Below are 23,974 nucleotides of genomic sequence, written 5' to 3'. Positions count from 1 at the left end.
GACGCCCATCGTAATGACCCGTGCTATCCTGGCTAAAAACTTTTAACTCAACACAGAAAAGGAATTGGAGTTTGAGGCACTTGGGCCAGAATTTTACCCACCTGCCCGTCACGGGAATTGGAGCTGGCGAGGGGCGGACCATGGAAAGGTCCATTGACCTTGGGCGGGGTTTTACGGTTTTGGAACGAGCGAGGCCGTAAAATCCTACCCGTAATCTTTTAGTATACTGTCTCCACTGAATAGTTTCCCATGATCCCAACTGAATTTATTTTCAGTGTCACACTCAAGAACTTACCTGTGGGGGTGCAGCAGGGCGGAGCAGCACACTCCAGACAGTCGGGGAGCTGACCTGACAGTGCAGCGGAGCAGAGCAAAGCTCTCCAGATTCCAGGCACTCGGCAGTGCCAATATTCAAAAGACTGATGTCAATTTTTGAATAGTGATGTCAGCATGAAGGGTGGCACAGTGGTTAGCACTGCAGTCTCAGAGCGCCAGGGACCCACGTTCAATTCCAGCCTCGAGTGACTGTCTCTGTGTGGTTTGCACATTCTCCCCGTGTCTACGTGGGTTTCCTCCAGATGTTCCGGTTTCCTCCCACAGTCCAAAATTGTGCAGGTTAGGTGGACAGGCCATGCTAAATTGCCCTTTAGTGTCAGTGGGATTAGGATGGTAAATACATGGGGTTACGGGGATAGGGCCTGGGTGGGATTGTTGTCAGTGCTGGTTTGACGGGTCAAATGGCCTCATTCTGAGCTGTATGGATTCTATTCTATGATTTAGTAAGGGAGAGAGCTGATTGGTTGGCAGTGGGTAAGTTGTTTTCTCGACTTTAAAGCTACAATGGGTTAGAGTTCTAGCTTTTTAAAAAATTCTGCTTGGCTTAAATTTAAGGCTTTTAAGCTAAAAAATGACTGGGAAGCTCAGTCCCATGTTTTCCACAGCCTGCAGCAAGTGGGAATTCTTTGACACTCCTTGTAGTCTAGATGACCACATATGCAGGAAGTGGCAATGATTTGACCAGCTTAAGAGCATTAGCTGGAGGCACAGTGATGCATCCGCAAAACTAAGAGGTTTGTACATAGCACATCTTTACATATGGTCACCCCCTCAGCTTAAAGGGTGCAGTCAGAGAGGGAATAGGTAACCACAGTCTATGGACCATAGACCATAGTGTGGGTTTCCTCCGGGCGCTCCAGTTTCCTCCCACACTCCAAAGATGTGCGAGTTAGGTTGATTGGCCATGGAAAATTGCCCCTTAGTGTCAGGGGTACTAGCAGGGTAGATATATTCGGTTATAGGGATAGGGTCTGGGTGGGATTGTGGTCAGTGCAGACTCAATGGGCCAAATGGCCTCCTTCTGCACTGCAGGGATTCTATGATAGTCAGAAGAAAGGGGGCAGGCGGGTGGTTAGGAAAGTCACATAAAGCATCTCAATCAAGAGCCACTTTTCTATGGTGGAAAACGGTGATAGTGACAGTTCCTTTGCAGCCTGAGCCAAGTTCACAGCACTGTGGGTGGCTCAGCTGCACAAGCGAGGGAGGAGTAAGAATGGAAGAGCAATAGTGTTAGAAGTCTCAATAATGAGGGGTGCAGACAGACGTTTTTGCGGCCACAGACGAGACTCCAAGATGTAGTGTTGCCTCCCTGGCGCCAGGGTCTTGGATGTCTCTGAAAGTTATAGGGCATTCTGATGGGGGAGGCACCAACAACATGGGTAGAAAGAGGGATGAGGCCCTGCAACAAGAATTTAGGGAGCTAGGTAGAAGATTAAGAAGCAGGACCTCAAAAGTTGTAATCTCTGAATTACTCCTAGTCCATGTGCTAGTGAATATAGGAATAGGACAATAGTTTCCAGGATCAATAGGGAAGGTGTAATCTGTACAAGTTGGATGAGTTGCATTCGAATCGAAATGGGATGAATATTCTTGCGTTGAGGGTTTGCTAGTGCTGTTGTGTCGCTGTATTGATCAAAGAGAAAATTTACTGCAGTAAGGAGGGATAATATTTTAGCAAGCTCCACAACTGAGACCATATGGATAGATAGAGAAAATGATCTTAAAGAGGGGGCAATTATTTGCTGGGAATACACTATAGACCCCAAACAGTCAAGAAGAGATTTGAATTGATTTGATTTATTACTGTCCCGTGTATTAACATACAGTGAAAAGTATTGTTTCTTGCGCGCTATCCAGACAAAACATACCGCTCATAGAGAAGGAAACGAGAGTGCAGAATGTAATGTTACAGTCATAGTTAGGGTGTAGAGAAAGATCAACTTAATGCAAGGTAGGTCCATTCAAAAGTCTGACAGCAGCAGGGAAGTTGTTGTTCTTGAGTCGATTAATATATGATCTCAGAAGAGATAGTGGAGTAGATATGTAGGCAAATCTCAGAAAAGTGTAAAAGGAATAGTAACGGTAAAGTTTATTTATTGGTCACTTGTAGGCTTACATTAACATTGCAATGAAGTTACTGTGAAAATCCCCTAGCCGCCACACTCCGATGCCTGTTCAGGCACACCGAGGGAGAATTTAGCATGGGCAATGCAACTAACCAGTACGTCTTTCGGACTGTGGGAGGGAACCAGAGCACCCGGAGGAACCCTACCCAGATACGGAGAGACCGTGCAGATTCCGCACAGACAGAGACCCAAGCTGGTGCTGTGAGACAGCAGTGCTGGCCATTCTGCCACCGTGCCACACGGGATGTCAACTTCCCCATTGTTAATTGGGACAGTCAAAGTGTGAAAGGCTAAGAGGGCGTGGAATTCTTAAGGTGCATCCAGGAGAATTTTTTGAGCCAGCAGTAAAAAGTACTACAAGCGAGGGGGTGCTACTGGACCTAATTTTAGGGAATGACCTGCCAGGCAGGTGGTAGAAGTGTCAGTGGGGGAGCATTTCCGTGATACTGACCATAACTCAGTAAGATTTAAAGCAGTTATGAAAAAGGACAAAAATGGACTGAATTGGGGGAAGGCCGATTTTAATATGTTAAGAGAGGATCTGGCCAAAGAGGACTGGGAGCAGCTACTTGTAAGAAAATCCACATCAGAACAGAGTAATTCAGAAAGGAAATAGAAAGCGTACAGGGCCAACATGTTAAAAGGTAGGACCAACAAGTCAAGGGATATATATATACACAGGATTGGATAAGGAAAAAAATTAGGCTTTTGGCAGGTACAGGGGCTCAAAAAGAGTAGAGGCCCTAGAAAGCGCAGGGGGGTACTTAATAAAGAAATTAGGAGAGTGAAGAGGTGCATGAAAGAACACTGGTGGGCAAAATGTAGGAAAATTCTAAGGTGTTTTATAAGTATATTAAGGGCAAGAGGATAACCAGGGAAGAGTAGAGCCCATTAGGGATCAAAGTGGCAATGTGTGTGTGGAGCTGGAAGACGTAGGGGAGGTTTATTTTTTTTTTGCATCTACGTTCATTATGGAGAAGGACAATGTAGGTATGGAAATCAGGGTGGGCACTGTGATGTCAATATGCAATAGGTTGATGAGGTCAACATCTTAGGCAATTCCATTATGCTGCGATCAACATTTACCAAAAGCTCTGCCAGCCTAGTCAGTCTTGGTGACAGGCATTGAAGTTCCCCCACCTACAGTAAATACATCACTATGATTCATCAGCTGGGGAAGAGCGGTAAGTGATGTTCAGCATGAGGTCTTCTTTTCCATATTTGACCTGAATCAATGGGAGTTCATCAACTCTAGAGTAAATGAAAAGGACTCAGATGGTAATTTCCCTTAAACTGTATAGCACCGCACACTTCTCGAAGCCTGTGCTGTCGGTGAATTGGATGTATGAAGGGATGTTGATGGGAGGAGTCTGGAGCGGAGAACTTATGAGTGAAGGTGACTGTGACAAACTGTTACTTAATTAATGTGTAGGACAACTCTCCCAACTTTGGCACCAATCCACAGATGACAGTATTGAGGATTTTGCATAGTGAACTGAACTAGTTGAGCATTTATCATGTCCTGATTCAATGCCTTGGTCTCAGCCGAGTGCAGTGTCCAGTTTTGCATTAAATTACCAACTAATGAAATTACAACGAAGTGACTTCCTAGGTCACTCCAGAGGATGTTTTAAGAGTCACAAACAATGATGTTGGCTGGTCACAAGAAGGCCAGACAGAGTAAGGACAGCGGATCTCCATTTCTAAAGGCATTAGTGAAGGAGGTGGGCTTTTGCAACAATCTAACAGCTTCATGGTCACTTTTACTGGTACCAATATTTTATTTCCAAATTTTAGTTTCTTGTAATAAATTTGATTTGCTTACAGAACATTATATTTTCTTCAGTTTGCCATATATTTTGCACATTTCCTGTCAAGGGTTGGTGTGAAGTCCCAGTAAATCCAGCTCTCCACCAAGAGATACATGTGGAAAGGGCCTAAATGGCCCCCTAATTTTCCCCATTCCTGCCATGAAATACCTATCCTCTTCTCAGCAGCACGGTTGGAGCTAGGTTCTTGATTCAGAGATTTGCAAGTTACAGAAAAAAACAAAAAGGTGAGAAAACTTTTAGAAAGCTACAGCAGGATAAGAGACAGCTGGACCTAATGTTAACTTAATTCTAGGAGAGCAATAAAATATTACTTACATTCTACCAACACCTTCATACATGCGTGCCTGTTCTGGCATTGTAGATATCTCTCCATCTGTTAAATGTGCATGCTTTTTGGTCCTATTTAATTGTTCAATCTGCAAATCTGCAAGTTTCACCTTCTGTTGCGTATCAAGCACCTTAGTCTGCAATTCAGCAAAAGCCTGAGGAAAAATGTGCAGGAATTAATTTGAAATGTGACTGTAATTAATTTTTCAATACCAACATTATTTATTAAGATTACAGATTAAGATATGATCATGTTTTAGACATATAATGGACCTGGTTTTAACTCTGTGTAAGTGAATAGATTTTGAGCAAGTTAAAATCTTATCTGCCCTTAATTTTCTCGCAACCAACTTGATTATTTCTCTGTAAAGTCAAAAATACTTTTATGACTTGAGTATCACATTACGTTACTCTGAACTTTCAGCTTTTCAAAGAAATTGAACATGTTTTCAAGGATCAATTCTTTTCTTTTCATGAATCTCTAAATATCAACACAAATTACTTTTGAGTACATCTAACAGCCTCTATGTATTCTTACTTTCTGTGGAAAGTAACCTCTCTGCGACATCCTCAATTTAATCCAGCAAAGGTCCTAATGTTGTGGACATACTGTACTTGCTCCCTTACAGCCCATAATCAGTATGATTTGTATTGGAAAGAGGTGTGTCTTTTCTTATCCTTGGAGTGTGTAATCCAATTTAATAATTCATAAGCAAGCTTTTGTGAGTTTAAAATAAAGGTTATTTATTCTCACACATTTACTGCAAATTAATGCAAAGTCACATACAGTCTCATGCACACGCACACACATATAAAGATTGGATATGGATAAAGATAGTGCACTTTTACAGATTACAGTTAATTCATTCCCTGACTTATGATTTCTGGTCTCCAATGTGGCAGGCCTGTGGATTCTTGAATGTTTAGATGACACCAGTGAGGGCCTTGTAAAGCAAAGTGTTCACATCAGTTGGTGAGGTTTCTTACAGTCAAATATCTAGGAGATTGGCTCAGGTGGACTTTGAATCTGGATCAGGTTAAGTACTTTGGCTGTTGATGACCTGAAGCTAGTTTTAAAAGTCGACCTCTCAGACTGGCTGATGACTGATAACTTTGGTGGTTCTGCTGGGTCCTGGGCTAATAAGGATGTAGTCTCTGAAACCAGTTTTGATTACATGACCGCTGGGTTAACACTGAGGTCCATCCAGTCTAGTTTGGATGGGGGAGGTAATGCGATCCAATGAGATTTGATAGTGGCCATTGAATTTTGATCTTCCCTTTTGTCCGGTATAAAACAGAGACAGGTAGTCTGGAAACTCCAGTCTTTAGGTGTTGGCCCATTCTTAAACAATAAGATGCATGAATTCCACAAATGGCTGTGAGTTACCCTCACCTGTGCCCAGACTTATTAAGTGTTAACCAGAGACTTAATACTGTCTTTAGTACTAATGATGTGGAGATGCCAGAAGTCACATAATTTGCAGCAGCCATCTTAACGGCTTGCTTGTGTCCAATTTTAACAAGTATTGACTAAAAGTTTATATTATAACATGCCTGTACTGGGCATGACACGCCTCCGCTGAATGGGGGGGAAAAATGTTTTTAAAGATATTTTTTACATGGTTTCTCTGTAATGATGCAGGTTTAAAAAACAAACTCAGAGTAAAAAATCTCCTAACAAACAGTGACCATAACATGGTCGAATTTAGCATTCAGTTTGAGACTGAGAAACTTAAATCAGAAAACAACTGTGCTAAATTTAATAAGGGTAATTATAAAGGGATGAGGGCAGAGTTGGCTGGACTGGACTGGGAAAGGTGTTTATCAAAAAAGACATTGACCAATAGATCTTTATAAAAATAGTTCATGACTCACAACAAAGATATATCCTAATGAAGAAGAGTGATTCTAAGAAAGGGATAAATGAACCATGGTGAACCAAGGAAGTTAAGAATAGTATTAAACTGAAAGAAAAAACATACAATGTGGCAAAGATTAGTGGTAAGACAGAGGATTGGGAAACTTTTAAAAACTAACAAAAGATGACCAAAAAGTAGAGGGACAAAATAAACTATGAAAGTAAACTTGCCCTCTTTTTAGGTAAGTAATATAAAAACGGATGGTAAGAGCTTCTTTAAATATACGAAAAGAAAGAAAGAGGCCAAAATGTACATAGGCCTTTTAGGGAACAAGACTGGGGAAATAATAATGGGGAACCAGGAAATGGAGAGGAGTTAAATAAATACCTGTGTCAGTTTTCATGGTCGCAGACACTAACAACATTCCAAAAATACTAAAAATAGTCAAAGGGCGAAAGGGCGGAAGGAAATAAATACAATAACTATCATTGGAGAAAAAGTACTGGGGAAACTAATGGTGCTGAAGGCCGCTAAGTCCCCTGGACTTGATAGGTTGCATCCTTGGATATTAAATATAATAGGTACAGAGATAGTAGATGTATTGATGGTAATCTTCCAAAAATCCTTAAATTCTAGAAAAGTCCCAGTGGTTTGGAAAACTGCCAACCTTATTCAAAAAAGGAGGGAGGCAAAAAACAGGTAACTATATACCAGCTTAGCATCTGTCATTGGGAAAGTGTTACAGTCCATTATAAAGGATGTAAAAGCAAAGCATTTAGAAATGCATAATATAATCAAACAGTGTCAACATGGCTTAATCAAGGGGAAATCGTGGCTGACAAATTTATTCAAATTCTTTGAGGTGGTAATAAGCAGGATAGAAAAAGAGGAACCAGTAGATGTAATATACTTATATTTCCAAAAGGCCTTCAGTAAGATACTGCACAAAAGGCTACTTAATAAGATAACAACCCATGGTGTTACGGTGATATATTAGCATGGATAGAGAACTGGCTAACTAATAGAAGTCCGAGTTGGGATAAGAGTGACATTTTCTGGATGGCAACCTATAACTTGTGGAATGTCACAGGGATCAGTACTGGGGTCACAATTATGTACATTAATGCCCCTGACTTTGATACCTTGGACCGGATCCTAAATGTGGACTTGTCAAACTTGAACAATACTGCAGCACAAGCCAAGCCTACAAAAACAGTGTCCAGTTTATTCCATCTTCACAATGCAAAAGCCAATAAAGAGCTCAACATCCAAATGAATGGCTACATTAAAGCACCATACAACTCCAACATACCTCGGAGTGACCCTAGTAGGACCTTCCGGCAACATCTAAAAATAACTGCAGCCGAGATCAAGTCCAAAAACAACTTGATTGCCAAACTAGCCAGCTCAACGTGGGGTGTTTCAACCACTATCCTCCAAACTTAAGCACTCGCACTCTCACACTCAATAGCAGAATTTGATCAATCTTGATCAAAGATCATCACACCCACACTGAGTTGGCACCGAACTAAATGCTATCACACGTATCATTTCTGGAACACTACGCTCATCACCACTCCCTTGGCTTCCTGTCCTGACAAACATCACCCCTCCACATATCTGCTTACTTGCAACAATCCACAAAATGATAAAGTTTGCAATGTTTAACTTTAACCCCACCCCAACCTGCCACTTGATACTGATCTATTCAGTCCACCCAAGTTATGACTCCCAACAAGAAGGCTGATCTGGTAAAACCCTCCACTTACGACTTCCAACAAAAATTCCACCTGGATAAATTAATAGGAATCATTGGACACGACAAACAAGTACCTGTGTCAGAGATCCTTAGTTACCAGTAACCTTAGGCACACTTAGTCGACTTTTAATACAAACAGTGCTGGACACCATGCATTCAATGCAAGGTCTTTAATTACTTGTGCACAAGGAGAACTCCCCTCCCTCCATCAAAACGGCTGGAGTGGTTCTGACATTACAGAGAAACAACTCAGCGGTTATAGTCAATTACAGCAAATCAGGAACAAGAGATTTTTCACATCTTTCATTGACACACATATTTGCCAACTAAATCCTGGCTTTTCACCTTTCTCATTCAATGAAAAATTGACTTCTGCTAATCCTTCATTTGCATAGCATATCCCCATATCTCACCTTTGGTATTTGTTGTGGAAAAAATCTGCTCTTGTTCACCCTCCAGTGAAGGTCAAAAAACAGAATGTTTTGAGGGCTAAGCAAGAGAAGATTAGTTTAAAGCAGACAGGCTCCCTTGAAGGTCTGCAACTAATAACAATTCTCACAAGCTGTTACAGAGAAGGCATGATTTTTTTAATCTTGAGCATTTTAACTTCCACACTTGGTCTCAAACCCAGCCCAACAGTTGCCTGGTTTCAACCTTCCAAGGAAAGAGTGGTCAGCTCTATCGCAGAGGGCAGTGCTAAGGGGGCGGGGGCCAGGGCCTAATGGGGGAGCGATCAGTGGGGGTGGGGGTCCTGCTGCCAGCGATCGGGAGGCTAGCAGTGCAGGGCCACTGCGCATGCGCTGATCTCTGCTCTGACCCGTTCAGTGCTATGCTGCCAACCTCTCCAGCCCACTGATTCTTGATGAGATTTACACTTGGTCACTCTGCGGTGCATAGAGTGCGGGAGATTCATTTTGAAAATCCCGCTGAAATAACTAGCAGGATTTACTACAATTTTTACGTGAATTCAGCACTTAGAATTTTTTTGGGAGAATCCCACTCAAAACGTTAACTCAATTTCTTCCTCCACAGATGTTGCCAGATCTATTGGATATTTCCAGCATTTTCAGTTTTTATTTCAAATTTCCAGCATTCACAAGATTTTGCTTTTTTGTTCAAGATTATCGGCCTGAAATGACTCCCAGATATTTCTTTTTATTCATTAAATATGCAGTTTTAAGAGATGAGGTTTCTTTATTCAATTCTGGAGTCACCAGTGATTGATTTACAGAATCAAAGAATCTCTACAGTTCAGAAGGAGGCCATTCAGCCCATCGGGCCTGCACCGACAACAATCCTACCCAAGTCTTATCCCCGTAACCCCATGTAATTACCCTGCTAATCACCCTGACACTAAGGAACAATTTAGCATGACCAATCCACCTAACCTACACATCTTTGGACTGTGGGAGGAAACGGGAACACCCGGAGGAAACCCACGCAGACACAGGGAGAGCGTGCAAACTTTACACAGACAGTCATCTGAGGCCAGTATTGAACTGGGGTCGCTGGTGCTGAGAGGCAGCAGTGCTAACCACTGTGCCACCCCTAATATTTATCCTTGATGCACAATGCATTTAGAATCACAGAAACATTACAGTGCAAAAGGAGGCCATTCAGCCCATTGAGTCTGTACTGACTCTCTGAAAGAGCATTCTACCTAATCCAACTCCCTGCCTTATCCCCTAACTTTGCACATTCTTTATTTTTAGATAGCAATCCAATTCCCTCTAATAATTCAATCGAAACTGCCTCCACCACCCTCAGCTCCACACTATTTATATGCCACAAGTAACTGTTGAGACTTTATTATTGTAATCAAGTCGATGGACTGAAACTTTACAATCTACTATCTATACATGTTTATTCTAAAGTACTTCTGCAAACTGAAATAACCCATTGCATGCTATGGTTCACCAAATGTGACCCATGTTCCTGCTCCATCGCTGGCACCATGTAGCTCCATGTACAACCTCCAGAATGTACAACAGCAGTTCACCAAGGTTACATTAACAGTAGTCTCTCCTGCACAACCTCTCCCACCAAAAAAGGCAAAAGTAGCAGAAAAACACCATCACCTCAAAGACACACACACAAAGACACACACACAAAGACACACACACACACCACTACTGGTTAATATTTTGGAATTTTCTATGTGACACCACTGTGATCACCAGTGGACTGCAGCAGGATATTTTTATGTGTTCACAGGATGATAGTATGCCGACTGGGCCTTTCAAGAGCAGTTAGGATGGGCACAAATGCTGGCCTAGCTAGCAACACCCATATCCTGTAATCTATTAAAAACGTTCAAGGGGAAAGCCACCACCTACTCAGGGCAACAGGGATGAGCAATGAATGCAGTCTTACTGGTACCACCCACATTCTAAGTAGATTGTTTTAAAGTTGAGCAATTTGTTGTTGCTACATAACTTCTATGATTCTGTAATCCTCCCAAGCCCAAGATCATTAAACTGCATACAGAATCACAGAATTGTCACGATGCAGATGGAGGCCATTTGGCCCATTGTGTCCCATTTGGCACCAGCTTGCCAAATTATCATATGGTTCTACATTTCCCCCTACCCCTGCAATTTTTTTATTCAATTGTGGGACATGGGAGTCACTGGCTGTCCAGCATTTATTGCCCATCCCTAGTTGCCCAAGGGCAGTTGAGAGTCAACCATATTGCTGTGGCTCTGGAGTCACATATAGGTCAGACCAGGAAGGACATTAGCGAACCAGATGGGTTTTTCCCAACAATCGACAATAGTAGATTCTTAATTCCAGATATTTCTTACTTAATTCAAATTCCACCAATTTCCAAGGCGGGATTCAAACCCAGGTCCCCAGAACATCAACTTTGTTTCTGGATTAATAATCCAATGATAATACCACTCGGTCACTGCCTTCCCATATTGTTTCTATTCAAGTAATCATCTAATTCCCTCTTGAATGTCTCAAATGAACTTGCCTCCACCACACTTCCAAGCAGTGCATACCAGACCCAAATGCACCCACTGTGTGAAAAAGTATTTTCCCACATCACATTTGTTTCTTTTGCAAATCACCTTAAATCAGTGCCCTCTCGTTCTTAATCCTTTTACGAGGGGGAACAGTTTCTCCCTATTTACTCTGTCCAGCCCCCTCATAGTTTTGAGCATCTCCATCAGATCTCCTTTCAGCCTTCTTCTCTCCAAGGGAAACAATCCCAGCCTCTCCAATCTATCCTCATAAATGAAGTTTCTCATCCCTGGAACCATTCTTGTTAAATATCATGACAAGTATCTTCCCTTAATCCAGGTAATAAAAACATGGTGTATACTTTATTTAAAACTGGAAATGCGTAAGACCTGATTTTGCAGTTAAAAGTGCAGACATCTCGTGAAGAGTCCCATCCAAAATGATCCATATTTCTCTTTCAGATCCTGATCACACTGAACTATGTGCTTCCAACATTTTGTTTTCAACAAATATTAACATGCAGACCTTTAGTCAACAGCTCTAACGTGAAAACTAAGTTTATTTTTCAGTGTCTATAATGTGACAAAACCTTATAAGCTTAAACTGTTAGAAATATCTCGCACCAAAGTCAGAAATAGTGTTGCTGCTGTCTATTGATTATACACATGTGGAATCTTTTCAATTCGACAGGCTGAGGAAATGCTCAATTTAAACGGGCCGACGTGTTCTAATGCCCACCAAGCAAATGATAAAAACCCTCCTCACACGTGCTTTTTACTCTTAGAAAGTTAGAACCAACGATCAGTCATCGAAAGCAGATTAAACGGCGCAGATACGATCACCCGCTGCCTCTCTGTACCTTCTTCAACTCAAGGTCCACGGGCGCCGCCATCTTTAGAGGATGTGAGCATGCGCAGTTCGCGCCTTCTCCACTGCCAGACTTAACCCAAATGTCATCACCTAGGAGAATGCACTGAGCTCAAGGTTGATGATAGAAAAATGCACGCAAAAGTGTTTATTGCCATGCAGCAACTCAAATTCCTTGAGGAATCTGAGTGCCACTTTCCTCACCACCCCCCCCAAAAAATATATATATAATCTGGGAAATAAAAGGACTGGTCCAAATTGGCCTTGTATATCTTAAAACAGAATACCAGTAGAAGCTGGGAAATAAGGATATTGGTCCATATTGGCCTTGTATGCCTTAAAATCGAACAGCAGTTAAAATGGGAAATTAGAATACTGGTCCAAACTGTTTTTTTTAAACTATTGATCATGCAACCTTGTGTATATTCAGTGGAGTAAGGAGTCTAACAACACCAGGTTAAAGTCCAACAGGTTTATTTGGTAGCAAATGCCACTAGCTTTCGGAGCGCTGCTCCTTCGTCAGATGGAGTGGATAGATTGGAGTGGATTTCCACTCCATCTGATGAAGGAGCAGCGCTCCAAAAGGTGGTGGCGTTTGCTACCAAATAAACCTGGTGGACTTTAACCTGGTGTTGTTAGACTCCTTACTGTGTTTACCCCAGTCCAACGCCGGCATTTCCACATCATATATTCAGTGGCCCAGCCTCCACTGCTTTCTAGGGAAAACAATGCTACAGACTAATGAGGTAGCACGGTGGCACAGTGGTAAGCACTGCTGCCTCACAGCGCCAGGGACATGGGTTTGATTCCCGGCTTGGGTCATTGTGTGGAGTCTGCACGTTCTCCCCCTGTCTGCATGGGTTTCCTCCAGGTGCTCCGGGTTCCTCCCACGGTCCAAAAAACGTGCTGGTTAGATGCATTGGCCATGTTAAATTCTCCCTCAGTGTACCCGAACAAGCGTCAGACTAGGAGATTTTCACAGTAACTTGATTGCAGTTTTAATGTAAGCCTACATGTGACACTAATAAATAAACTTTAAACTCTGAGAGAGAAAAAAATTATCATCATAGAGCTTTTGCTAAGCTTTTTTGTAGTGTTCACTTTTCTCCCGTTAAGGGGGTCATGTGATGTTATCGCAGAAGTGGCTGCATTTTCGCAAGCTCTGGCGCTACTCAGCTTTTAATCTTTTTTAAAATCCTGACACACAACCTATAATTATTTGAACAGAATTAGACAGTAGATTCAGAAAGAATGACCGCGATTCTTCCATCACGTCCCACAGCTTTTCTGACGGGTCATGGTGGGAGATGCCTTGCCTTGTACCAGGATTTGCACATGCGCCGGGAACGCATGCGCATCTCCCAGAGCCGGCAAGCAGTCGTCGGACAGACCACGCTGGAAACTGGCAGGAAGGCAGGTAAGTACTTTGAATCTTTTTAAAATGTATTTTAAATATGTTTAGCAATTCATCATTGGGAACTTTCAGGTCCCAATTGAATCTCCCACCCCGCCAGGAGTACTTCATTCCGGCGGGGTTCACCGGCATGTTTCCGGCATGTTCGGGGAATGAGTGGGAGCCCCGCCGGAACGAAGGGTGGGCAATTGGAGCCCCCCAGGGGGGTCGGGTGATGGAGGCCTGGTGTCCACTGGCATCCTGGCAGTGCCAGCCTGAGCCCCTGGCACTGTCCAAGGGGCAAAGTGCCCATGCCCAGGGGACACCTTAGCACTGCCCATTGGGCATCGGGCAGTGCCAAGGGGGCAGGGCCTATTATGGGTAGGGCCTAGGGGCAATCGGTGAGGGTGAGGGTTCCCACTACCACTCTGCAGACAGGATCGATCTGGCATGGAGGGAGGGCAGTGATTGGGGCAGGCTGGGGGGGGGGATGGTCTGCTGGGGGGCAGCCTTCGGGGGGGGATCTGACCCCAGGGGAGGGGGTCAGCGGGGGAGGGGTCTGCCAGAGTGAGAGGGTGGGGGGATCGCTATTGCTGGGGCAGGTGGGCTGTGCATCGGGGCGCGCTGGGACGGGGTGGGGGGGGGCGGTCAGGGCTGGCCCAGGAACTGTTATGGGGGTCATGGGGGTGCTGGAGGGGCAGCACTGTGGGATCCCGGGCTGGCCAGCGATCGGGCTGGCCAGCAAATGGGGAGACTGACAGCTCGGAGTCACTGCGCATGCGCAGAGTTCCGGAACTGTCAGACTCCTGCACGAAAAAGCACCGCCCCCCGCGTTTTTAATTATATTCACGACTGGGATCTCTGCAGTGCACAGACTGCGGAGATTCGGGTGAGAAGCTGAACTGACGAAACAGTTTTCCTGCCAATTCAGCACTTTTGGAAGAATTGCGACCAATGTTCCCATTGGTCGGGGAGTCCAGAACTAGGCGTCATAGTTTGAGGATAAGGGATAAACCTTTTAGGACTGAGATGAGGAGAAATTTCTTCAACCAGAGAGTGGTGAGTCTGTGGAATTCACTACCACAGAAAGTAGTTGAGGCCAAAACATTGTGTGATTTCAACAAGAAATTAGATATAGCTTTTGGGGCTAAAGGGATCGAGGGATATGGAGGGAAGGGAGGATATTGACTTTGATGATCAGCCATGGTAAAACTGAATGGCGGAATAGGCTTGAAGGCCGAATGGCCTACTCCTGCTTCTATTTTCCATGTTTCTATATTTCTATCGTAATGTGTATAATGTGTGCGATGCTCCTGGAAGCTCCTGGTTAAATTTTGGTGACAGTTAATTCAGAAAATCTCATTTGATTGAGACGGCCAGGGTGGGACCCAATTCACAGTGACGGTTTTGACTGTGAGCAGGCCTACTCTTCAGCAATGTCATAGGTATCGAGGTGATAGCTGACATCACAGATTATTGGTGATCACATTGATGAACTGCAAGATATCCTAAAGAGACTGAGTGAAGCAGAGAAGCATAGAAACTAGAAGCAGGAGTCAGCGATTTGGCCTTCCAAGCCTGCTCCGCCATTCATTTTGAACATGGCTGATCATCGAATTCAATATCCTGATCCTCCCTTCCCCCCATATCCCTTGATCCCTTTAACCTCTCGAGCTATATCCAATTTCTTCTTGAAGTCAGACAATGTTTTGGCCTCAACTACATTCTGAGGTAATGAATTCCACACATTCACCACCCTCTGGGTGAAGAAATTTCTCCTCACCTCAGTTCTAAAATGTTTACCCCTTATCTTCAAACTATGACCCATAGTTCTGGACTCCCCATCGTGGGAACATTCCTTCTGAATCTACCGTGTCTAATCCTGTTAGAATTTTATAAGTTTCTGTGAGGTCCCCTCTCACTCTTCTAAACTCCAACGAATATAATCCTAACTAACTTAGTCTCTCCTCATTTGACAGACCTGCCAGCTCAGGAATCAGCATGGTAAACCTTCGCTGTACTCCCTTTATAGCAAGAACATCCTTCCTCAGGCAAGGACATCAAAACTGCACACAATACTCCAGATGTGGCCTCACTAATGCCTTATACAATTGCAGTAAAACATCCCTAATCCTCTACTCAAAACCTCTTGCTATGAAGGCCAACATACCATTTGCCTCTTTACTGCCTGCTGTACCTGCACGCTTACTTTCAGCAACTGATGCACGAGGACATCAAGGTCTCACTGAGTATCCGCCTCTCTCAACTTACACCCATTCAAGTAATAAACTGTCTTCCTATTATTGTTACCAAAGTGGATAACCTCACATTTATCCACATTATACTGCATCTGCCATGCATATGCCCACACACACAGCCTGCCCAAATCGTGCTGAAATATCTCTGCATCCTCCTCACAGCTCACCCTTCCACCCAACTTTGTATCATCTGCAAATTTGGTGATAATACATTCAGTTGCCTCTTCCAAATCATTAATATGTAATGTGAACAGTTGGGACCCTAGCATAGGGTTGGGACCACCACTAGTCACTGACTGCCAATCAGAAAAAGAACCATTTATGCCAACTCTTTGCTCCCTATCTGCTAACCAGCTTTCTATCCATCTCAAGACATTACCTGCAATGCCATGTGCTTTAACTTTACATAGTAGTCTGTTATGTGAGACCTTGTCGAAAGCCTTCTGAAAGTCTAAATAAGCCACATCCATTGGTTCTCCTTGGCAATTCTACTAGTTACATCCTCAAAGAATTCCAATAGATTCATCAAGCATGATTTCCCATTTGTAAATCCATGCTGACTTTGCCTGATTATACCAGTGCCTTCCAAATGCTGAGTTATGAAATCATTGATAATGGACTCTAGCAACTTCCCCAGTACTGACGTTAGGCTCACTGGTCTATAATTCCCTGTTTTCTCTCTATCTCCCTTTTTGAATAGCAGGCTTACATTAGCTTCCCTCCAATCTGTAGGAACTAGTCCAGAATCCAAAGAATTTTGGAAAATAACCACCAAGGGATCTATTATTTCCACGGCCACTTGCTTAAATACTCTGGGATGAAGATTATCAGGACCTGAAGATTTATCCACCTTCAATCCCATCAATTTCTTCAAAACCATTTCTCTACTAATGCTGATTTCCTTCTGCTCCTCACTAAAACTAGTTTCTCTCAGAACTTCTGGTACATTATTCATGTCTTCCTTTGTGAAGACTGAAGCAAAGTATGACTTTAATTCCTTGGCCATTTCTTTATTCCCCATTACGAATTCTCCCATTTCTGACTGTAAGGTTCCTACATTCATTTTTGTCAATCTTTTTCTCTTTACATACCTGTAGAAACTTTTACAGTCAGTTTTTATGTTCCCCACTAGCTTACTTTCATACTCTATTTTTCCCTTCTTAATCAATCTCTTGGTCCTCCTTTGCTGAATTTTAAACCTCTGCCAATTCTCAGGCCTATTTTTTTTTCTTGCCAATCTGTATGCTTCTTCCCTTAATTTGATTCTATCTCTAATTTCCCTTGTAAGCGATGGTTTGGTCACACTTCCCTTACCACTCTTGTGCCAAACAGGAATAAACAACTTCTGGAGTTCACCTATTTGTTCTTTTAATGCCTGCCCTTGCCTGGCCACTGTCTTTCTTTTCAATAATCTTTCCCAGTCCATCATGTCCAATTCATGCCTCATACCATCATAGTTACCTTTATTGAGATTCAGGACACTGCTCTCAGAATCAATTACATCACTTTCCATCTTGACAAAGAATTCTACCATATTATGATCAGGCGTCTCCAAGGGTTCTCTCACAACTAGATTGCCAACTAATCCTTTCTCATTGCACAACACCCAGTCCAACACCGGCCTGTTAACTTTTTGGTTCCTCAACATATTGCTCCAGAAAACCATCCCAAATGCACTCCAGAAATTCCTTCTCTATTATACTGTGACTAATTTGACTCTCCAAATTTATATGCAGATTAAAGTCACCCAAAATCACAGATGTTCCTTTAACACATGCATCTCTGATTTCCTGTCTAATGCTTATCCCAACATTACCACTACAATTTGGTGGTCTGTATACCACCCCCACCGATGTTTTTTGTCCTTTGTCATTTCTTAACTCGTCCATATAGTTTCCACATCATCTATGCTAATATCTTTCCTCAATATCGTATCAATATCATCTTTGATCAACAATATCACCTTTGATCCACGAATGCAACTCCATCACCTTTTCCTTTCTGTCTGTTCTTCCTAAACACTGAATAGTCCTCAATGTTTAGTTCCCATCCTTGGTCACTTTGGAGCCACACCTCTGTAATGCCAATTATGGAGAAGAAAATCCTATCAGTCAAGAGGGCAGTTTCTTCAGTGTGGGCTCACGTTCAGTTCCTGGAAATCTTGCTACATGGTATGTCAAGCATCCTTGTTCATTCAGGGAGATGGGACCAGAGAAGGAGTATCCATGTGCCCGCTCTCCCAAGGGGAGCTGGGGATGAATTCCCGGCCAAATTTGAGAACAGGCCGCAATGCATTCACAACCTCAATTTGAAGGCTGGGCTTTTCGAGTTTGATGGAACAAATTTACCTGGTCTTTGAGGCCTGGGGTTGGTAGAAGACTCTGATCACTGGTCTTATGTTGCCTTGTCTTCGATGTTTGTCAAGAATTGTTGGAGGCAGTCGGACACGACGGGTTTTCGCCACCCATTGGGGCTTCAGGATGACGACATGGCTGAGGTGCAAAGGTTTTGGTGAAACCCTAGATGGATCCTGGATGTTGCTTGATAATCCTGTCATGGCTTTAGTCTTTCCAAGTTTCGTGAATGGTTATATTATCCCACAGTTTATCGTTAATCCTGAACTTTGTTCGCTTGTGATTATACTCCTGATTTTGTGATATTGCCTTTTATTTTGACAAGTGTGCATGATATATGAGCACACAGGCATTTGTCACCTGTTGTCCTGTTACACTGTGAAAATCTGAATTGTCCATTTTTTCTCTTTGATAATATTCATCTACCAGCGTGCTCTGGCAGTGGAACAAAGAAGTCCTTAGTTTAATGTGCATTATCATTTGCATTTGATCTTGGTTTTGATGGATGGTACGGGGAGCAGGTGAGTAAGAGGACCTGCCCAATCTCTTCCTGGCCGTGCAAATTCTAATTATTGGTTTTCAGTGTTTGTAATATGGAGATAGTTCCTTGTTTGAAGATTGTTTGTGGGTCTCCTTCTTTCTACTGGGGAGCTGAGTTGGTTGTTTGACATGAGAGTTGTACGGTATTTACCTGTTTTTGTTAATGTGTTGTAATCATTGCATTTACATTGAGGGAGTATATTTTTTGGTACCCTTCACTTGATTTATAGATAAAATGAGTAGTGCCACAGCAGGGTGGTGGGTAGGTGGTTTGGTACAGAACAAAGCAAACTACCCCTATCTTTGGGCACCCCAAATGGCAGGTGAGGAAAATCCCCATTAGAGCTATTGGTGCCACATTTTTCTTTTGTACTTTTGTTATTTTGGGATTAAGGGTTCCTTGCCTGTTTCCAATAAAGTTACAGACAGATCATATATCCTGGGTTTTTTTGTTGTTGTTGCTGCCTCTGGTGTTGTTGGAGTGGGGGAAATTTGTACTGGTGCACAGCAGGGCGGGGTCAGCTAATCCTTGGTTACCTCGGCTTTCTTGGGTTGGCCTTCTATATTTACTTGGCTACGCAGTTTGTTATAGTAGTTACTTGATTACTTGGCTCATGGAATGTACAGTGGACAGACTGGTGTTAGGGTTTCTTTGATGAGGGGAAATGGGTGGAAACTATTTGATGGTGGAGCCTAAGTGGCGTCTCCAGGGTGCCCAGAGATAGGGGTAGTTTGCTTTGTTCAGTGTATAAGAGAGATGTGAGTATGTTTGGCCTGTCGGCTCTTATTCTAGTGTGTCGTTGATCCAAGTTTAGCTCAATTGGCTAGATTCGGATAGTAGTAACTGTGTTTATCTGGGTCAGGTGGAAGATGCATTGGGCAGTGGACTAGTTCACCCTCTCCCGAGATGTCCCCTTTTGGGGGCTTCTGGACTACTGTCCTCCTTGAGACTTAGTTCCCCTGGGGATGTAGTATCCTGTTGGCTCTGGGGCCTGAGTTTGGGTCTAAGTACTTTAGTTCCACGTTGTAAGAGTCTTTCTTTGTTTGGAGATTAGGCTTGACGGATAAGTAGGTTGCCCTCCTCCAAAGTGGTGTTAAATAGGGACTTCCAGAAGGTTCTCCTTTTTGAGGATTGGGCTCCCCTGGGGAGGCAGTATCCTGTTTCTTATGAGATTATGCTGCTTTGATCCTGGTATCCCCTTTGTGAAAGTGAAACTGCTAGACTACATCTGGCATCATTGGCTAATCCTGTGTTCCTCTCTCTCTGGGGTTTCCTTTCTTTATCTGGGTAGGTGAGATGCTAATACAAGCTTTGATTTGTTGTATTTAATTCTAGAGGGTTTCCCTTTTCATGCCAGGAAGAGAATTGTATCTCTCCCCGAGAAATCCCCTTAATGGATATCTTGACATTTTTTCTTCTCCTTATTGGTAAGGTTTCCTTGGTGTAAAATGATTACGTTTTCTGGTGATGGTGGGGCCTGAATGGTGTGTCTGATATGGCTGGAGGTTGTTGAGTTGGGAGTCTTGGTGTGGTGTTGGTATCCTTGGCTTACTGACTCCTGTATATGAGAGTGTACACTGCCACGTCATGTCTTATACCGATGGCGGCATCCCAGTGTTTCCCTTTTTCTGGAGTATCCTTTCATTGCTTGGAGGTCTTAGGATGCTGAGGTAGGTCCCAATTGAATGTATTTTACCCCATAAGGGATCCCACATATTGTGTAGCTCTGTCTTTGTTATCCTGTGGAGGTGGGTGTGCATCATGGTACCATGTGTTCATGGCTTTATCTTGTTATCCTGAGATCCCCCACTCTTTCTGGTATCCTTTAATTATCTGTACAAAAGGTAACGCCGACAACAATATAATCTGAACCATTTATATGAGTATTTGCTGGTCTTTTCTGTATGTATATGTGGAATAATGACCATTCTGTACTGTACACTAGATTTTGAGGATTTGTTGCATCTTGTGGAAAAATGTAAATTGGAAAACCGTCAATAGAAAATATTCATTAAAAAAAACACACAATTATGCTTGAAATAAGAAACTTGCCAGATTCAATTTACCAATCTGGACCAGGATACACTCGGGTTACCAACCTCCAGTTTTTAGGTGTCCAGATCACCAACAACTTGTCCTGCTCCCGCCATGCGGACGCTATAGTTATGAAAGCCCACCAATGCTTCTACTTTCTCAGGAGACTAAGCAAATTTGGCATGACTGCTACAACTCTCACCAACTTCTGCAGATGCACCATAGAACGCATTCTTTCCGGTTATATCACAGCTTGGTATAGCACAGCTCTGTCCAAGACCGCAATAAACTACAAAGAGTCGTGAACAAAGCCCAGTTCATCACTCAAACCAGCCTCCCATCCATTGACACTATCTATACTTCCCGCTGCCTTGGAAAAACAGCCAGCATAATCAAGGATCCCAGGCACCCCGGATATACTCTCTTCTGCTTTCTTCCATCGGGAAAAAGATACAAAAATCTGAGGACACATGCCAACCAACACAAAAATAGCTTCTTCCCTGCTGCCATCAGACTTTTGAATGGACTTACCTCATATTAAGTTGACCTTTCTCTACACACTAGCTATGACTGTAACACTACATTCTGCACTCTCTCCTTTCCTTCCCTATGTACGGTATGTTTTGTCTGCTTAGCGCGCAAGAAACAATACTTTTCAGTAGATACTAATACATGTGACAATAATAAATCAAATCAATCAAATCAAAAGGATTGACCTGGAGTCTCCAGAGATTAGTGATTAATCTCCAGGACTCTACTGCTAACAGAATTGGTGGGAAATAATCATTAGAGTGTTTAAAAAAACTTTGTTTCCTAAATTTTCTTGGAACACATCTGTTTATTAGTTTCAAAAATATCAGAAATGGGGAAGAAGGCAGTTTGACTGTCAGCCAAAAATAATTCAATTGAACAACAAAGAGTCTGTTTCCGGTTGGTTGTGGGAAGATGGTGACCCATAAGAATGGACCTTTCGGGTGACCAATGGTGGGAGCGTAGGGGCTGTTGTGTCAGGGGTTATATGATGAAACTTTCAGGAATGCATCCAGCCAGATTTGGCAACCCTGCTTTTAACTGAAGCATTAGTCATGGTGCCACAATTTCCTTCACATCTTCTGAGCTAGCAAAGGGAGAAAAGTCAGCATTCTTGTAGCCCCTGGACATGAATGTCATTCTTGTGTACAGGAACAGGTCCTAGTGTGAGGTCCCTGCAGTTTAACAACCTATAGATATTTACTGTTTAGGGAAGCTTATATAAAAAAATGAAACATCAGATAAAGTAAACTGGTTTCCATATATATGCTATTAATTCTTTCAACATACGCTAACGGCGGGGGGTGAGAATGGAAGAGATTTCTGGTCAGCGATGTGGTGGAAAGAAATTGGAACCTCCACCATCACTATCCATCATTCCAGATTACAAATGCATATAAAAGTGTATGTTGCCACAGCAACTCAAACCCCGTGAGGGATCCGAATGGACTTGCCTGAATTCCACTTTTTTGTGTGCCCCTGCACCCCCTCCTCTCCCCATAACTCCTCACTCCCTTGTTGAGCAAAAATGTATCGAACGCAACCTTGTATATATTCCAAGACCCAGCCTCTACTGCTTTCTGAGAAAGAAAATGCCACAGACTAACAGCCCTCTGAGGGAAAAAAAAACCCTTATCTCCATTTTAAATGAGAGACCTCTCATTTTTAAACTATCCCCTACTTGTAGACTCCCCCAGAAGAGGAAAACGTCCTCTCAGCATCCACCCTGTCACGTCCCCTCAGAATCTTGTGTATGTTCCAGTAAAATTACCTCTCATTCTTCTAAACTTCAATTGGTATGAGCCCCAACCTGCTTAACCTTTCCTCACAAGATAATCACTTAATCTCAGGAATCAGTCAAGTGAACAATCTCTGAACTGCTTCTAATGCAATTATGTTCTTTCTTAAGTAAGGAGACTAAAACGGTACACAGTTCTCCAACTGCGATCTGTCTCCAATTAAACACCGGGAAGACTGAAGTTGGCATTCTTGACTGTTACGAAGAATAGCATAACAGTACCACTGATTCCACTTTTGTCTATTACTGAACCTGCATGAGACAATCTGCAACCGCACTGAGCACCCCATTCCTAGCCACCCCCAAGACCATGGGGAAATTGCCTGTTTCCACCCTACCTCATTCCCAGAGCGCCCTGAACCTCCACAACTGGATTTGTCTATCCCTCCCCAGCTTCTCAAGCTTGCCTACCTCACGGATTCCATTCCACTGGTTGCTTCCGGTCTTGCACAAATTCCCACTCTTCTTTCAGACCAATCTTAGCTCCCTATTCCCCAAAGCATTAATTTAAAAATTTTCATCCTCATTCACACTCTCTCCACATTCTTACCCCTCGGCTATCTCTGTAATTTTTTCCAATTTTATGCCCTTTATTCTTTCACAACTTGGCTCCTGTGATTTTCCCCACCCTACAGCAACATGTATTTAGGTACAAGTTCATCAAGAGTACTATCGTACATAAACAATATGTAGACTGTGACACTCTGGATGGAATCATCCCAAAGAAAACTCTGAGTGTCATAAAAGTCTGAAAATTAGAGTGTTCCATATCAGTTTTGTGGGTGAGTTCTACATTTGGCACAGTTTTTCTGACAGCTGGGAGCTTTGCGCTGATGGGGGAATAAGGACATTTGGGAAGCCGTCTGCAGAGCGTTCAGGTGCCATTGTGCAGGGCGCCCCCATCTGCTAGTGCACAGGGAGATCTCCTCCCACCCACCCTGCCCCTCACCTCCCCACGGATATCGCCCCCCCCCCACCCCCAACCATTATTGGCGGCATTGCTACCTCCCACACCAACACAGGTTGCCAGCATCGGGACATCAGGACCCTCCCGACGAGCCCCTGGGAGAACCCCAACATGGCCCACCCCATCCTCCCCCAGTCACGATCCCCTCCGCGGCCCACACCTGCACACCACCGCCCCCCCTTCCCCCCACCACCTGACCCCTTCCTTGCAAAACTATCCCCCATGCATGTCTCTCCCTCCTTGCAGAGCTGCCCCCTCCATACCAGCCCCCTTGCAGAGCTTCCCCTGCATAAGCCTCCCTTGCAGAGTACCCTATTACATAAGACTTCCCGTTATTGTGCACAGCCCCCTTGTCATAACCCCACTCCCACTCAGACCCCACCCCCTTGGCACTGCCCCGGCACACTTGTGCCCAATTGGGCACTGCTAGGGTGCTAGATGGGCACTTCCAATGTACCAGGTGGGCATTGCCAAGGTGCTAATTGAGCACTGGCCTGGGTGCCCAGTGGCCATTGCCAAGCTATGC

The 23,974-nt window shown here is 43.5% G+C and overlaps 1 protein-coding gene across 2 annotated transcripts in view; it reads right to left on the bottom strand.

The window, feature by feature from the left end:
- The window catches only part of pfdn1 (prefoldin subunit 1), an 88,670-nt gene extending 76,527 nt beyond the window's left edge, over positions 1-12,143 (bottom strand). The window contains exons 1-2 of one of the 2 annotated variants that reach the window (XM_078231011.1): positions 12,066-12,143; positions 4,610-4,776 (exon numbers count right to left, since the gene is read on the bottom strand). In XM_078231011.1, the coding sequence (XP_078087137.1) occupies positions 4,610-4,776; positions 12,066-12,098 (200 nt within the window). In that variant the 5' untranslated portion in view covers positions 12,099-12,143. The remainder of the gene's footprint in view (positions 1-4,609; positions 4,777-12,065) is intronic. The other variant, XM_078231013.1, reaches the window with a different exon arrangement.
- Positions 12,144-23,974: the final 11,831 nt, after the last annotated feature.

This window comes from Mustelus asterias, chromosome 16 (genome assembly GCF_964213995.1).
Source record: "Mustelus asterias chromosome 16, sMusAst1.hap1.1, whole genome shotgun sequence".
NCBI classification, from domain to species: domain Eukaryota; kingdom Metazoa; phylum Chordata; class Chondrichthyes; order Carcharhiniformes; family Triakidae; genus Mustelus; species Mustelus asterias.
The sequence above is the reverse complement of the archived record's forward strand: the minus strand, read 5'-3'. Positions and strand labels throughout refer to the sequence as shown.